This window comes from Hakea prostrata, chromosome 2 (assembly GCF_041222555.1).
Source record: "Hakea prostrata isolate BN-2017 chromosome 2, UWA_Hpros_2, whole genome shotgun sequence".
Taxonomy (NCBI): Eukaryota; Viridiplantae; Streptophyta; class Magnoliopsida; order Proteales; family Proteaceae; genus Hakea; species Hakea prostrata.
Genome location: NC_142601.1, coordinates 44,920,583 through 44,938,903, shown reverse-complemented (window position 1 = coordinate 44,938,903; position 18,321 = coordinate 44,920,583). Strand labels below are relative to the sequence as shown.

The 18,321-nt window shown below is 38.8% G+C and overlaps 1 protein-coding gene across 1 annotated transcript in view; it reads right to left on the bottom strand.

Moving 5' to 3' along the window:
• The window catches only part of ABO6 (DEA(D/H)-box RNA helicase family protein), a 53,816-nt gene that overhangs the window by 15,890 nt on the left and 19,605 nt on the right, over positions 1–18,321 (bottom strand). Inside the window, exons 11-12 of the mRNA XM_089144678.1 lie at positions 8,943–9,137; positions 567–770 (exon numbers count right to left, since the gene is read on the bottom strand). Of these exons, the coding sequence (XP_089000804.1) occupies positions 567–770; positions 8,943–9,137 (399 nt within the window). The remainder of the gene's footprint in view (positions 1–566; positions 771–8,942; positions 9,138–18,321) is intronic.

Sequence of the window (18,321 nt, the reverse complement as noted above, 5' to 3'; positions counted from 1 at the left end):
TATCAAATTTATTAAAAAAGAAAGAAGTACAAATTAGAGTTATATGAAACAAAAGTTGGTTGTAACCAACTTCGATGAAGTAAAAGTCTAGAGTGACCTATTCTACAAAAAATTTAGTAGTAACAAGTAATAAAATCATGCATTTGATGAAAAACCACTTTGATAAACATAGAAAATGTTCAAATACAACAAAGTGGTATTCTGTGGTAGACACAGGGTAAATGAAGTAGCAGTGCACTGCAGGGGCAACTTCGACAAATTTCCCTATGAAGATTGACCAAAACTTCAAAAGGTGAGTTTCCAGCAGAAAAATTCAGATATTCAATTGAGTTGGGGGTGAGAAATCTCATCTTCAGGGAGATTTGGGTCCTTGTAGCGTCCAGTTGAGGATCTACTGATTTATCCAAAGAGACAGAATAGTAGGACTAGAAACAGTAGATAAACAGTAAGCTACTTAACCCACTCCTATGTAACCGGAGAACATGCACCTTACCAGTTGTGCTTTTTTAGGAGCAGCAGTTATTTAAATATGGCATAGGGAAAATCAGATGAGGGAGAATGCTTACAGCCAGTGGTTCTGGTGGCTGCAGCGCAGCTGATAGGAAATCCCCTATGGTTCCAAGCTGCAAACTTTTGATTTGCAAACACAGAGAATTCAATGGAGTTCTCAAGAGTTCGGGAAGTTGATAGTCAGAAAAGGCTTCGTATACGCAGCTGGGATACAGATGATAGCACTCTCCTGGTTGCACACGTCCAGCTCTACCTCTTCTCTGCAACCCAAATAGAAAGGAAATAATAGGAATCTAAGATGGATATTCACAACAAAAAGGTAAGGTAGAAAACTTTTAGATATAAAAAATACACTAGCATCTTTCCTACACATGCATGATGGTGTTGCTGTTGATGTCCAAATTTAACAGTGATGGCAACAGGATGGGCAGGGCAGATTTTAGCCAATAATGAATATTTACCACTTAAAAGATTGCTCGCTTGCACCACCCTGCCATGGGAAACACCTATGAGATTTATCAATTTTACAAGCCAACCATGGCAGGCCCTAATATGATGAGATGCCAAAGCACCAGGGTTTGTTGAAACCCTGGCAAAGTTCATAACAGACCTAGCCGATTCAGGGTCCCTGCAGTGGTTTTACTGTGAAAAACTCCCTAATGCCATCCTTAATAATTCTAACATAATAAAATATGACGAGACCTAGGAATACCACCTAGTTGAAGGAGGCCATATGACATACCGAAAACAACTTAATGGATGTAAATCATGAAATAAAAAACCCACATAAGAGAAGATAAAGAACATTAGGCATGTAATTCTGAATATTTATGAGTAATGGAATTTAATTAAAACTGAGAAGCATCCGCATTAAGCATGAAATTCTGAATATTTGTGTTATGAAATCTAATTAAAAATGAGAGGAAAAAGGCTACTACGTTTATTATGCAAACTGGATCAGGTCAAACATAGCTATTAGATGTGCAAAGAGAGTTCTCCTTCTAGTAGAAGATACAGATACACGTGTAAACCCTCCACACACTGAACCCCATGAAAAGATTCTCTCCAAAGCTTACTAAGCGGGGAGCAGCACATCCATCATAATCCTATTACGTCTCTCAAACCATAAACTCTCACAAAATTGCACCAGGCATTAGGCTTCATAATTTCTTCCCAGTCTCTGAGATGGATGGAGGCCATTCTGGCACAAGATCCTTCTAATCCGAAGGCATAGACCACCAAATAACATCATTAGACAACAAGACCATGCTTCCAGACACAAGAACAATTAAAAGAGATATGTGTGACTTTGGATCTAGTGGTCTCTGGTATATCATATTATCCATTCAAGGATCTTGCAGAAGAGGGTACCAATAGAAAGTTGAAAACTCGCACCTATCCAGGGCACCCTTTGGTTGATATGCACTTATAAGAAGAAAGGATAAATATTTCACTAGGCTGAAACTATTGCTAGTTTACCCCATTGGTACATGTACCTTATTTCACCTTATTTCACAAATATCATTGTTCTATCTAAACTTGCAGGGACAACCCACTTTCTACTACTTCATAATTTTTTAAGTGCAGGAGTCCACAATATGATTGAATCATCATCTAACATAAAATCACACTAAAACTTCCTTGCTGAAAGAAATTTCAAGTATTAATGCAGCACCAGAATTGACATTCTATAATTGTACAACTTCTCTTCTCTTAGCTCTGTTTGTTTATCTTTGTGTTTCCCAGAAAAAGGAAACAAGAATCATTAAGGGACATCTCAATTACTTTTCCAGAATGATTGAGCAGTAACATGAAATCAAGGAATTAATTTTGGAGATTTTGCAGCACAAGATGTGAAAAGGACAATCATGAATTCGGGAAAGAAAAGGACCACAAAAATCTACTGCTGGGACCAAAACTAAGTCCTCCCTGTTTTCGACCACCCCACATCCTCCAACCTAGCTCTTCATGTTGTTGCCATCTTCAGATGGTACTCTTCCTTGTCCTCAGCTCTAATGACCTTCAGGCCACAGAAATTAAAAATGAAAATCAGGCCCGGTAAGCAATTTTTAATGATTTGTTACTGTTCTATCTAAGAAATGGAAAGGACAAGGTTTATTGCATACTTACTCCTCAACATTGGACTTATTATCTTCACAAAAATTTCTTATGATGCTAACGTATGCCCTGGATGGAGCCCCCTGGTTAGTTGGTTCTAACACGACTTTTCTTCATCAATAGGATTCTTTTTGCAGCTCCAAGAAGTCAATCTTAGCTCCATCCCCTTTGGGTAGCTCTTCATAGTCTTCCTCTCCACTATTGAAGCACAAGCTGCCGCTGCAGAATAAAGCTCAGTCCTAGGTTCACGCTCTACACTGATGCAAGAACCATCAAGCAACATTGTATGCATAAATATATGTCGATAATTCGATATTTCGGCAGATCACCCACCCCCACCCCTTTTTTCTTTTTCCCCACAGCCATCATGGATGATGATCGGTAACAGCCAGTTGAGTATGAATGGGCACCTCCCCACTGCATTTACTGCATTACCCTCAGATAAGGGTTGAGATAAGGCCAAAACAGCCAAGATTTAACAAACAGAACCAACCTTTCAGGATTTTGGATATAGGCTGAGGAGGTTGTATAGGGGTTTTCAAATGGCTTTTGGGTGAAGGTTTGGGGTCTAATGGAGATCTCCTAAAAATTAAGAGTTACTCGAGTGAAGGTAGTAGTGTAGGGTTAAAGGAATTTTACTGTTGCAATGACATACGTTTTGGATCAAATAGAAAGAAGGGAATTGGCTGTGACGTGTGGAGCAAGATGAAATTATAATGGGGACATTATAGGGAATTTCTATTTGGGGAAGATGAAGGGCTCAAGCCAAACCATGTGACAATCCCTTACAACAACAACAACAATAAGCCTTGTCCCAACTAAATGAGGTTGGCTACATGGATTCTTGCCTTCCAATCAGTTTTGTTTGAGGTCATGCTAGATACAAGGCCTAAACCATGCATATCCTTTCTCACCACTTCTCTTAAGGTTATATTAGGTCTACCCCTAACTCTTCTAGTTCCTTCAATCTGGATTCTATCACTTCTCTGTACAGGGACATTTATAGGTCTCCGTTGAACGTGGTCGTGCCACCTCAAACAACTTTCTCGAAGCTTATCCCTTATGAGAGCAACTCCCAAACCAACTCTAATATGATCATGCCTTATCTTATCCATCCTAGTTTTGCCACTCATCCATCTTAGCATCCTCATTTCTACTACACCGAGTTTATCTATATGATTCTTTATGATTCTTTTAACAGCCCAATACTCTACACCGTACATCATAGTTGATCGAACAACGGTCCCATAAAATTTCCGTTTAAGCTTTAATGGAATATGCTAATCTCACAAGACCCCGGACGCACCTCTCCACTTCATCCCTATTTTAATTCTTTGGGAACATCATCCACTAAATCACCTCTTTTACTTATGATTGAACCTAGGTACCTAAAACAATCACTCTGAGGAATCTCCTTATCGTCAAGTCTCACCACCTCATCGTCTACCCAATCATGATTAAAGTTACAAACTAGATATTCTATCTTCATTCTACTTAGTTTAAAGCCTTTTGATTCCAAAGCTACCCTCCATAATTCTAATTTGTTATTAATCCCCACCTGAGTCTCATTAATCAACACAATATCATCAGCAAAAAGCATACACCAGGGGACCTTATATGAGCTAATGATGAAGCTGAGAGAAGCCACTGCAGGGTCAAGCTTCTAATCTTGAACCATTAATGGAGTTTTCCCAACTCAGAGGTTTCTTACCAAGGTTAAACCTTAATATGTTACTTAATTAGTAACAACGCAACAAGTCAAGAAAAGGCCAATAAAAACTGAAATGGTTCTATCGCAATTACTCCCGCCAAGCTATCAGGTTCAAATAATCTTACTAGTTGCTATTGAAGTCCTAAGGGAATTATGACTCTGAACTGATTCCTAGAAGGACCCTAACAACTATTCCATAAGGACTAGACAAGGAACTGCTCATACTAGGACTTGACAACTGACTATTGCAAGGACTTAAGGGAATGAGCTGTGGGCTGCTTTACATGACTTAATGGCTGAAATAAAATAAATAAAAAAAGAGCAAACAAAAGACTGATTAACATGGTTCGAGGTCTCATGGAGAACTCGCCAGACCTCGGTTTTCTGAGACCTAAAGATGAAACTGCGTGTGAAACGCAGAAACTTCATCTTGGCTAAGATCTAGGTTGAGTCGAGATCTCCATTTCAACTGAGATTTCAGTCAACTCTCACCTTCTCTCGACTCGACCTCTGCCACCTTGCCGCTTTTCATCTTTTGGCCAGATTGGATCTTCCTTTAGGCTGCATCAACACTCCATTTAGCTCATCTACAACTACTAGTCAAAAAGGATGTAGTGATTTTGAAGCCATTCTTCAAGCAAGGTGAGCTTTCTACCCAAATTTCATTTTTCCCCCAAAAAAACCAGGTTCTACATTTGGTGTTTTGATGTGGACTAAATGTACCTTGAACATCTTTGCCCGACCTACACTTTCATGAAACAACGTTATTTTTCTTATTAGTTTATTTTTAAACTTCTGAATAAAAAATATATTTTGTGAGAAATTTAAATTAAAAAAATATCATGAAAAAAACTTAACTCCATTGAAAGGGCTACAGCTTGATTATGGAGTCTTTTTTTATTCTGTTACGTTGCAAATTTAGTGTCGAGTTGGAACTCACATATACACTTGTTTTTTTACAAATCTAAGGCCACCAATGTGTTTGGAAGGCCTAAAATGGGCTAAATACTCAATTCCAACCCAAACTAAGTCCTAAAACCCACCGAGATGGGCCCTTGAGTTCACTCGAGTTGACCTAGGAATAGTTACCAGATCTCGATTTTTTGGCTGGCCAAAATCTAGGTCCAGACCTAGATCTCAAACCATACTGATTAATACCTAACAGGACAACTACACCCTTGACTTAAAGTTAACAGTATTTACACAACTGCCAGTGAACTCACTAACACCGAAAGATAACTAGGTACAGAAACTCAAAATACTTCAGGTGCTGTTGAGAGGCAAGAATATGGGCTTCACCTGGGTTTTGAAGTGCTGAGCAGCATATACTGAACTCCACTTAGGGACCAGAACTGCATTACCTTCCACTGTCACCCACCATCTCTATGCCCCCTCCACACATTCCACTACCTGTCTGAAGCCTTCCACCATCCCTCCCCTATTTATCCTTCTCCTCTCAACTGCAACCATGATCTCAGCGTGGCTAGAGAAACAACACCACCGTCAATGTTGCCTCTACGAACAACTGACCTGTGGATCTTGATATAAACTGTTTACAGGAGTTCCATAGGGCCTAGGGTCACTTCCCCAAACCCTATGGCCCCAAGGTTGAACCATAGGCGATTTGGTCATTTTGGAATTTTCGTGGCGTCCTAGGTCTGGGTCCTCAAGTCTAGTTAGTTGTCAAGGCCCTTAATCTATTTTTAGTTTCTTATTTGGATCATTATTTTGTGTTTTATTAAAATGTCCTTGTCTAGACGAGATCCCTAGGGTGTCTCGGAATCCCCAAGTTTTAGTCTACTTTTATTTGGATCTCTCTAGAGTAAGTTATGGTAGAGTCCTTGCTTATGTGAGAAGTTGATTAGTCTATTTCTATTTTCTTATTTGGATCATTATTTTGTGTTTTCTTAAAAAGTCCTTGTCTAGGCAAGATTCCTAGGGTGTGTTGGAATCCGGAAGTTTCAGTCTACTTTTTATTTGGATCGCTCTAGAGTAAGTTATGGTAGAGTCCTTGTTTATGTGAGAAGTTGACTAGTCAAGTCAGAGTCATAATTAGAATTAGAGAATCAATTTGAAATAAATTAGACAACTAAGCTTCCCAGTTTGAGTCTTAGTTTGTTTCTTTTTAAGGCTATAAACAAAGCCTTCAACCTTTGTAAACACAAATTCATTTGACTAATAAAATAGTGACTGAAAAATTGGAGGCAAGAAAGACTTGGGTTTCCTTTGGGGAGCACTGAGGCAACTATTATAATGTGTTAACAGAAGTTTTCTTCAAGTATAGCAGTAATCCTTGAACTCCCGCAGCTTCCCCCCATTCCCAAAAAGTACAGCACACCCCCAGCCCCTTGCCACCCCCCTTCTCCCTCCCCACAAGCTTCCACAAGCTTCCCAACACCCTCCCCCTTCCCTATGGTAGCAGCAGCAACCTATCCCCTCTTAGATCCCCAACCCTTTTACCTTCCTTCCACCTCTAGTTGGATCGCAACTCACCTCATACCTTGGTCCTACTTTTAGATCCTCCATCAAGCCATTTTTCATTAGGTTTACAAATTTTCTACAGTTCATTAGATACCCTAAACCCTAGCTTCACTAGAAACCCAATAACTCCCAAATTACCCAACCAAACCTCAAACCCCTCATGGATTACCATCTCCCACTCCCATTCTACTTTCCCCCAACCCTAGTTGACTTTTCTAAGAGTCCTAATATAAGTAGGATACTTCATATCAAACCCAAACCAATTAGGATTAGCCTGAAACTACAAAACACCAAACAATAGCCCCATCCTAGCCCAATTGAAACCCTATTATCCAATTCCTCCGGCCAAAACTTATAAAACCTAACCTGAAATTAACAAAAAGCAGTTGCCAAACCCTAATGCCCCTCATCCTAACCTCTAAAACTTCTGAAACCTAAACCTCAGTCAATCCCAGATGGAAACCACAATTACAGCATAGTAGTAATCCCTAAGAATCAATGTCCTTTAATTCTAAGCCTGGCCTTCCAGGCCTGACCCTAGCCTTTGTAAACCTTAATTCCTCAAGAATCCTTCAATTTGAGGCACCTACAGCCCTAAAAGACTGCTGGTTCCCTGAGAGATGATCCCAGTGTGAGCCCAATTCTAGGGCAACATCCCTAAAAGCTAAACCCTATAATTTCGTTCACATTAACCCCCCCCCACCAAAATGCAGATCAGAAAGAATCCGCCCCCTACTTTTGAGTTGTCAGGTCCAGTATCACCCTAGTCCTGATTTGCCTCTCATCAGCTTCCCACACCTGCAACTGCAAAAATTCCCATCCTTGACTAGGGCTCTGAAAGACCCCAACCTTTCTCTTGCAACTCCAAGTATCACGCTTTCTTCCTCCTCTGGATCTCAAGATCTCCCTATCCATCTCAAGGTTAATGAGCCCCTTCTTTTTTGAATCCTTGAAGTCCTAAACCAGAATCCTTCAATCTATAGCCATTTACCTATGGCACTAGAAGCTCCCTGTCAATGCAAGTCTTTCCCCTCTTTTGGGAAGAGGTCCATGACCTCAATGTCACCACCTCTTCAAAACCACCCTGTCTGGATCCTTCCTCCCCTTCTACCCAACCCCAGTCCTATTAGTTCCCCCTTGTTTTCCATCTCTACCCCTATATCTCGTTCCTGTCAATGTTCTGGCCCTTCACTCATTTGCATCGCCCAATCTAATTCCCGTTCTAACCCAACCCCTTTATCCTCAGACTTCCTAAAGCCCCAGGCCTCCAGTTCAATCCATCCCTCTCTACCCCATCTATCCTTTACTCCCAGTCTGGCCCATCTCTATTTAACCAAGGCCACTCATCCCTACCTAGTCCATCCTTCTTATCCTTTAACTAATCCAATCCTCCCTTCGTCCAACCCGCACCCCTTGCCAACGGCTTGAGCCAGCCTTCGTCTAATTCTTTTCCCATTGTGGCCGAAGCCATTTTCCCTAGAGCCTTCATCTCCACTACCTTCCTGGACCTTTCTCCCTCTGCGTGCCTCACCAATGCCCTTCCTCCTCACTTTGGATATTCCACCAGCATGACTCCAACATCCCTCCCCATCCCAAAAACCATCCTATATTGCTTGTTTGAGTATGGAAACAAGAAATCATGTCCTATATTTCAAGTTTTTGGATCCTTAAAAAAAAAAAAAGAAAAAGGTAACAAAAGAGAAATAACTTTATTGGGCCCTTGCCTTTTCCTTTTGCTGAAATGGCCTAGTTTCAGCTTTTCTGTACTGTTAGTTTTGTCTCACACCCTTTGGTTACATAATTGTTTATTCATCTAGAACACAAACCCTTTTGGAAAATGTAACTGACATGTCCAACTCAGCTAATCATTTGTCAAAACATTATGCTTTCTCTCTCCCTAACAGCGTTTTGTACCGTTCATGTCAGCTTAAGTACGTGGAGATGAAATGCAAGAAGCAGCACATATTCCAAAAAACCCAGTTCGAAAACTAAGGTTTGTGGTATGACATTAGGAGAAGCTACAATGTTGAATGTGGCAGCTCACTTTCCTATAAAGAACTCAATGGAGTATCGTAAACATATAATTTCAAGTGGAGTGAAAACAGGACAAAAGGTAACATACTTGTCGGGCTGATGCTTTTGATATCCATGACGGCAATAAACAAGGAGTATTGTTCAAAGCATCATATGTGGTTTCTTTCGCTTTTCCACAATCAATGACAAAAACTATATCATTGATGGTTATGCTTGCCTCCGCCATGTTTGTTGCGAGAACTATCTTACGTATGTTTGGAGGTGCCCTCTCAAATATGAGTTTCTGCCCAAAAAGAGTCATAAATGACAGTAACCAACAATAGAATATAATAAAACATGCATGGATGTCAAACTGAACATGCTGACTAAGAACACCAAAAAGAGGAAAAATCATCTAAGAATCAACTAAAAAACTGGCATACATTTAAGCAATATACTAAAAAAGACTTGCAAACAGTACCAATGACTCATTAAACAGCTCATTCGTATACAATTTTGTCCAGAAAATGAATAGTCAGGTTAAGGCACTAAATCCACCCTCACGCACATAAGCCCCTGGCTAGACATAAAGAGGAGCCTAACAGAACTTTGCAATGTGTTTTCAAAGTTATTTACCTCAAGTTAAATTTCAGACGTGATAAAACATTCAAGTCTAGCTGACAAGCACTACGAAACTAAGAGCACTGATGGTGTTCTCACCTACTCTCCTTGACAAGACTTTCTTTTTGTTGATCCAGGTGCTTAAACCATCTACAAACTGAAAATGGATGACAGCCAAGTTATACTATTTTAACACTTCTTCAGCAAAACCTTGTAATTATACTGCCAGCAGACGCAGACAATGCCCAAGTGCCCCACACTCAACTTTTGATGATGTAGGATTGTTTCAGGAACTAATGTAGTAAGAAACAGTCCCAATCAAAAATTCTTGCCATATTACTAATTAATAAATCCGGATCTGGGTTACTAAATAGAACAGAGCAATTCAAACTGAAAAATATATATTTTTTTAAATCTGAGGAAGACTAGCAAAATAGCTTTATGGGCCGGAATAAGAAAACCATTATAAAGAAACAGTGGAATGAGGCAACTTTCTTGCAAGAGAATTCCAATCAGAGTCATGAAGCAACAAAGGCACAAAGGTAGTAAAAACCACAAGAAAGATGATATAATAGCAGCTAAGAAAAAAGTTCCTTGCAGGAAAATGCACAGGATATATCATAAATCGAAGTCAAATCTATTTAACAGTCCTCCCATAGCCAGCTAACAGATACTCACTTCAATTTTTTAGTATTTATTTTGCAGAAGACCGAAAGACATTCTAACACTCTTCACTCAACTTCCAGATAAACTAAAACCTTAGAAGACTGTAATGACTGCCATCCATTTCAGAATTTCATAAAATTATTTAAGAATGGAGTCCAAACAAAATTCCCACAAGACAAAAGTTCTTGTAAAATGCAGCCACTGTTTTAAGGACCGCCAACAAATTGTTCTTAACTTTCCAAAAGACGTTGGATTTGCAAGAACCTTTGCCTGGGTGGAAAGTTAGTCACAACAAGATCAAGAAAAGCAATACAATCACATCAAAGAAACAAAGGGACAAGTAGAGTGGACTGTGACACTCAAAATGGTCTCCAGAGAAGAATAAAAGCTGGTCCACTTGGTGTCAATTCATTAGCAGCAAGAACTGAGGTCTGAGAGTGGACCAGGATGATAGGCTTATTGAACCAGCCAGCTGAAATATCCAGCATGTGATGGTTCAGTAGTGTTGTTTTATAAATTTTATTTCATTCCTAGTTCAAGTAAGAATTTATTTTCATTTTTTTGATTGAGCCATGTTGTAACAGCTACCTTGATGCAGATCTAGCACCGACTTAGATTATTTCCTTCGGGATCAACTTGGGGTTGATAGATATGATGTTGGGCCTTTGTTTCTTACTGCAGTCAAGGGCCTAATTTATGGGCCTAAAAATTAGATGCCTAGGCTAAGGACAGAAATTAGACTAGCTGATTAGTTAGATTAGTCTAATTATGTAAATTCTTGCCAACTTAATTTATATGGGCAGAGTAGTCTCCGTTTACTTTTTATTGGTCTAAGTGTCCAAGCCATAAATCTAGTAGGAGTCCAAAGTCTAGTAAGTTTTTAGGTTTAGTTTCTATTAGGAGTTTGTTTCCTGTTTCTATTATGAATTGTAAATTGTAATGCTGTTTTACCATATTTATACCTGGTTCCTGTTCCTATTATGAGTTGTAATGCTGTTTTGTCATATATTTATACCCCCTAGAAGGAAGAACAAAAAAAAGTTCAGATTATTTGAACATATTGAGCAAATTATATATAAACCAACTGGGTTTATAAACTATTACGTTCATGTCCCCTGGAATTTATTCTATTACAAAAGTCCCTCTATGCCTAACACTGTTAATTCTGAGTAGAAAATGACATTTCTATCTGTTGGTTGGTTTGGTTTATTTGTGGGTTGGTTTAATTATAAGTTATGGTTCAAGTTATTATTATTCAGTTGTTTAGTGAGGGTAATTATGTAACTTTGTATATTTCACATTATTATAAGTTAGAAACTTAGAGGTCACATTGATTACCTAAGGATTCAATTATTTCCACATGGCATCAGAGCCAAGTTAACATTAGAATAAAAAAACCAAGGCAATTTTTTTTCTTTTTCCTTCTCTTTCTTTCTTCCACCTCTTTCTTCCTCGATTTTTTTTCCCTCTTTTTTCTTCTGCCTCGGCTTTCTCTCTCTTTGTTTCCGCCATCGCCAGCATCTTCTCCTCTCCTTCTCCTTTGTTTCTTCTTCCTTTGGGTTCTAAAACACCAAGAAAAACTCTATTTTTTTTCTACTACTCTCTTTCTTCTTCTTTTTTTTTCTTTTTTTCTTTTTTTCTTCCATCTCTCTCTTTCTCGATTTTTATTTTTCTTCTTCCACCTCTTCTCTCTCTCTTGCAGTGTTTCCGCCATTGACAGCATCTTCCTCCTCTCCTTTCTCATTTGTTTCTTCTTCCTTTGGGGTTCTTTCTTGCTATCAGCTCCTCCTTGATGCTGTTCTCTTCTCTACTGCAATGAAGAAATTTTTTTTTTTGAAGTTTTACACCTCCTGTGATGTTTCAGATTCTTCTAAAACAGTTTGAAGACTGAAGAACAGCACGTTTTATGCAGTATTGATCAGGAAATTACTGCAACATTGAATCAGAAAATTACAACTGCTCAGAGAAATATTTTCTGACCTCTTACATCCTCTTGGGATATTTCAGATTCTTCTAAACGAGTTTGAAGCCTGCAGAACAGCAGGTTTGATCAGATTTTATTTTTCAGCAGATTTGATCAGCCCTTTCAGTAGGTTTGATCAGAATTTTCAGTAGGTTTGATCAGAATTTTTCAGAAGGTTTGATCAGAATTTTCAGCAGGTTTGATCAGAATTTAAAGAAGGTTTGATCAGAATTTTCAGCAGGTTTGATCAAAATTGTTTTTTGGTGGTGTTTTTGGTGAGTGGATTGAAGATATGACTACACCGGATGTTTCTGCAATTCCAACAAGTCATGAAAATTATCCCAACCTTCCATCACTCTTTGTTAAGTTCGATGGAACTAATTACTTGATCTGATCTCGTTCTGCCTATTTGACAATTACTGGAAGAGGTCTAGTCGGTCATATTATGAGCACTACAGCCAAACCGTTGACTGCTGGCATTCTTCAGGATAAATGGATTTCACACGACTCTCTTATCATATCCTTCCTCTTGAATTCCATGCATCCAAATCTAGCCAGGGGATATTTATTGTTGGATACAGCAGCCCAAATTTGGAAGGCTACTAAGAGACTTATGGATAATTGGGGAATGATGAGCAGATCTATGAGCTACGAAAGAAACTTCATGAGACCACATAGAAAGAGTTGACATTTGCTCAGTACTACGCTGAATTATGCTCTCTCTAGCAAGAGTTAGACCATTATAGTGACTACCAACCGACTAATCCTGATGATGTGGTTGCCTACAGGAAATATGTTGACAAAATTCGGGTGTATGATATTTTGGCTGGCTTAAATGTGGAGTATGATCAAATCCGAGTACAGGTTTTGAGTCACTCTCTCTTTCCTACACTGAAACAATCTTGTGCACTTGTTCAATGTGAGGAGAGTTGTCGTCTGGCTATGCTACATAATCCGATAGTGGAAAAATATGCTCTTCAAAGTGTGAGTATGGTGTCCCGAACAGAATTAGTCAAAGATATGGTTAAGTGTGAGCACTGCCACAAGCTCTATCATACCAAAGCCACATGCTGAAAATTACATAGGAAGCCTGCTGATTTTGAACAAAAAAGGGCTTAAAAGAAGGGTAAACCCAAGGCTCATTATTCAGAAATTGTTTCTACCGCACCTACTCCAGATATCGATTTTTTCAAGGAAGAGTTGCTTGCTCTGAGGCGCATTCTACAGTCGTCTACCGCTGCCGCTGCCATTGCCTCTTCCAATGCCTCGTCAACTGCACATTCGAATTCCTACCTTGCTACTTTAGGTACCATATTTAAAGGCTTCCATGCTTCTTCAGTTTCTGTTACATGGATTATTGATACTGGAGTGACAGACCATATAACAAGTTCTACTTCTCTTTTCTTGAATTATTTATCTACCTCAGGGAAAGATAAGGTCAGTATGGTTGATGGCTCTTACTCTTAGTGCTGGAAAGGGAACCATATAGCATTCACCGTCCCTTTCTTTGTCCTCAGCTTTACATGTTCCATCTTTTTCTACTAACCTTCTTTCCATTAGTAGTCTTACCAATGACTTGAATTGTAAGGCCACATTTTTTTCCCTCCTACTATGTCTTTCAGGACCTGGTAATGGGGAAGGAAATTGGAAGTGGTAAACTAGACAATGAACTCTACTTGTTGGAATCGAATGGAGCCTCTTCTTCTACTATGTTTGCTACTCCTCATTAGGTCAATTTGTTAGCTCTCCATCAGTGGCATTGTAGGCTGGGCCATCCCCCTATAGGGCAAGGGCGGCGCGGCGGGCCGCCCCGCTGGGCCGGGGCGCGCGGCGCGTATGTTGGGGTCTTTCCTTCCCTTAGAACTCTAAGAAAACTTTTTCCCGATTTAGTCTCATCTTGTCATAGGAAATTTTTTTGTGAAGTTTGTGTTTTTGCTAAACAGATTCGTTCAAGTTATTTGCCTTCTAATAATAATATATGTTTTATTCCTTTTATGTTAATTCATAGTGATGTGTGGGGGCCTTATCGCTATATATCTATTACTCGCCATCATTTTTTTGTTACTTTTATTGATTGTCATTCTTGCTCCACATGGATTTATCTTTTAAAACAAAAAAATGAAGTTTTTCGATGTTTTCAAGATTTTCATAATATGGTTAAAACTCAATTCAATGCCACTGTGAAGGTCCTTCGCAATGATAATGGAACCGAGTATAATGACAAAGAATTTCAAAGATACCTCTTTGATTTTGACATAATACATCAAACTAATTGTGTTGATACTGCGGCTTAAAATGGAGTGGCCGAACAGAAGAACAAGCATCTTTTAAAGATTGCTCATTCTCTTCTAATTGCCATGAATGTCCCCGGCTAATATTGGAGTGACGCAGTTCTCACTACATCATACATCATGAATAGGATGCCTAGTAGAATCCTTGACTTCAAATGCCCCAGTGAGATCCTTCAAGGAACATCTTCCTTTATAGTTCCTCCAAGAATATTTGGTTGTGTGTGTTATGCCAGAACTTCGACCCACAAGAGTAAGTTGGAACCTCGTGGCCTCCGCTGCATTTTTCTGGGGTATTCTGCTACTCAAAAAGGTTACAAATGTTACCATCCTCCTTCGAGGAAGACAATAGTGTCCGTGGAAGTCATCTTCAATGAGTTTACTCCTTATTATACACCTCTACAAGGGGAGACCCCAAGAGCAGAGATGTTCTTTCCCACCTTAGATGTTCCTGTCACATATAGAGACCTACCAAACCTAATTCAGCCCCAAGTTAGAGGTTCAGGAAGAGATTCCTGAACAAGGGGAGCATTCGGCCAGCATACATGTAGACACCCAGTTTTCCCTTTCCCCATCTGAACCTTGTAAGGATCCTATCCAGGGGGAGACCACTCATGTAAGGCATACTATGAGGTCTATCAAATGCAAATTGACCAAAGCAAGGATGTGCAAACTATCAGAGGAAGACAACCAGTCGGCCACGGCAGGTAGAGAAGGTTGACATGTTACCACTCCAATCTCCTAATCTAGATTCAGATCCTGTAAGTATCCCTGAGGTATCTTCTTTTGACCTCCCTATTACTGTTAGAAAAGGAATCAGATCGTGTAGTCAGCATCCTATAGCTAAATACTTTTCCTATGATTCTTTGTCTGACTCCTACCAAACCTTTAGCTAAATACGTTTCCCATGATTCTTTGTCTGACTCCTACCAAGCCTTCATATCTTATTTTTCTACTGCATCTGTTCCAAAGACTTGGTAGGAAGCCTACGCTAATAAAAATTGAAAGGCAACAATGATAGAGGAAATGCTGGCTATGAAGAAGAATGGTACTTGGGAGTAGGTTACTCTTCCTCCAGGGAAACAACTAGTAGGTTGTAAGTGGGTGTTCGTGGTAAAACAGAACATCGATGGTTGAGTCAACCAATTGAAGGATAGATTGGTTGCAAAAGGGTTCACTCAGACTTATGAAATTGATTATCAAGAGACCTTTGCTCCTTTTGCAAAATTGAATATAGTCAGGTCTTGTTATCAGTAGTTGTGAATCAAGATTGGGACTCACATCAACTAAATGTAAAGAATGCATTTTTTGCATGGAGGATTGAAAGAAGAGGTCTACATGGAAATCCCACATGGATTCTCTAATAGCAAAACAAAAAGGAAGGTTTGTCAGTTGAAACAGTCAATTTATGGGTTAAAGCAATTTCCCCGGTGTTGGTTTGGACGCCTCTAAAAAGCCATGACATCGATAGGTTACAAGCAAAGTAATGCTGACCATACTCTCTTTGTGAAAAGGTTAGGAACTCACATCACGCTTCTTATAGTGTATATAGATGACATTGTCATCACTGGGAATGATGGGGCAGAAATACAAAAGCTAAAGAGCTTCCTCAACAAGGAATTTGAGGTTAAAGATCTAGGGAAACTCAAGTATTTCCTGGGAATTGAGGTTGCTAGGTCAGAAAAAGGGATCTATTTGTCCCAAGACTCCCAACACAAGTATATCCTAGACTTACTTTCGGAAGTGGGAATTTTGGGATGTAAAGCCATGGATACCTCAATTGAAGCAAATATTAATCTTAAAGAGAAAGAGGGAGTACCAATAGATAAAGGGAGACATCAAAAGTTGATTGGAAAACTAATTTATTTGTCTCACACCAGACCTGACATTGTTTTTTTAGTAAGCTTAGTGAGCTAGTTTATGCATGACCTATACTCGACTCGTATGAATGCTATTACTAGAGTACTTCAGTATTTGAAATCCACACCAGAAAAGGGAATACTTTTGTCACCCTCAAATAATTTGAAAGTGGAAGCTTATACAGATGCTGATTAGGCTAGTTCACCTGACAGAAAATCAATATCAAAATATTATGCATTTGTTGGGGGCAATCTAGTAATCTGGCGAAGTAAGAAGCAAAATGTGGTGCATTGTCTAGTACAAAGGCTGAGTATAGATCCATGGTTCGAGGAGTATGTGAACTTTTATGGCTGAAGGGTCTATTAGAAGATATTGAGTTTCTTGTTACAAGTCCCATGATGTTATATTGTGCCAACAAGGCTACCATCAGTATAGCCAATAATCCAATGCAACATGATCGTACAAAACACATTGAGATAGATTTTTTGTCAAAGGAAAGTTAGAACAAGGGCTGATATGCATGCCATTTGTGAGATCAGAAGATCAAGTAGCTGACATAACATCTTTACTAAAGGACTGAAGGAAGGAGATTTCTACCCTATTTTGAGCAAGTTGGGCATGATTAACATCTATTCCTCAACTTGAGGGGGAGTGTTGGTTGGTTCAATTTATTTGTGGGTTGGTTTAATTATAAGTTGTGGTTCAAGTTATTATAATTCAATTGTTTAGTGAGGATAATTATGTAACTTTGTATATTTCGCATTATTATATATAAGAAACTTAGGGGTCACATTGATTACCTAAGGTTTCAATTATTTCCACTATCCTTTCTGAATCTTCTTATAAGTGAGAAAAAATTTTAAACAAATTTCAAAAGTCACTGTTGCTTTTCACCCTCCCCTAAAACTTCTTTTTACTCTTGAAAATCAAAATAATTTTGAAAATACAATAGATGTTGAGTCATCAGTTAAGCCCATTGTTCCAACACTAGGGATGCAGTTGATATATAATATGAAATATAAGGAGTGTAACTGTAATAGAATAAATTTCGGCAGGTGCAAACATAATAGTTTGCAAACCCAGGGGGTGCATCTGAATTTTGCTCTTGAATATTTGATTATTTCTCTCAAGCCTTGAGTGCTTTGATGTGCATGTTGCTGTTCCACGATTGGTTTGTCTTTGGTCAGAGATAGTCCAAGAGTTGAGTATTATATTAAGATTCTTGGAGCAGTCAAGACAGATATTTTTTTTATTCAAGGACCAATAATGCTATGAGGTCACAATGGGAACACTTGGCACTATTATTTTCAAATTTCCATCCTAGAATTGTAAAGGAAAAATGGAAGTGCATATGTTACTCAAGGCTGTATCGTGAACAGATAGAAAGATCACCTGACCATAGGGACGATAAAATTCTATCTTCATTTAGTGGCTTGCTCTCCAATGCCTAGCAAATTGTAATTGACAATATCATAATCAGAGAGAACATATTGCCACTCCTTGGTTCAACCCAACCTTGAAATAGTGAAGCAAAAGACAGATGGAGCTCCTAAAGTTCACAAAGGCATTAGAGGCTAAGGTGGGGTCAATGAGAATTGTAGGCAAGTTTTGAGGCTCTCTGCAATCTCCAGTTAACAATAAAATAGACATAGAAAACGGTGGCATTAAAGCCACACCTCCTAATTTGATTATCTATAAAACAAAGAATATCATTGATCGTAGGAAATTGCATCACAATAAGAGGCAGAGTGGGGAATGGGCTAGCAATTGTTCAGATGCCCAAAAATATTGGAAACATAAAATCTTCTGGGTTTTGGAGGAATCTACAAATAATTCAATTAAATGGGAATCAATATGGGGAGGGACTTGTAAAAATATTATTTAGAATGCATTCAAAGTCTAAACCAAAGAATTGAGACTAAATGAATACTATGGATTTTGTTGTACTAAACTAATGGGTATTAATATAGCCCTAGAATCACATTATTATGCTATATTGGGAGAGGAATGATTTGCTGAATATCGGCGAACAACCAGTTAATGAAAGAAATCAGATCTAGTCCTAAAAAGGAGGTTGCAGAATATTGTGA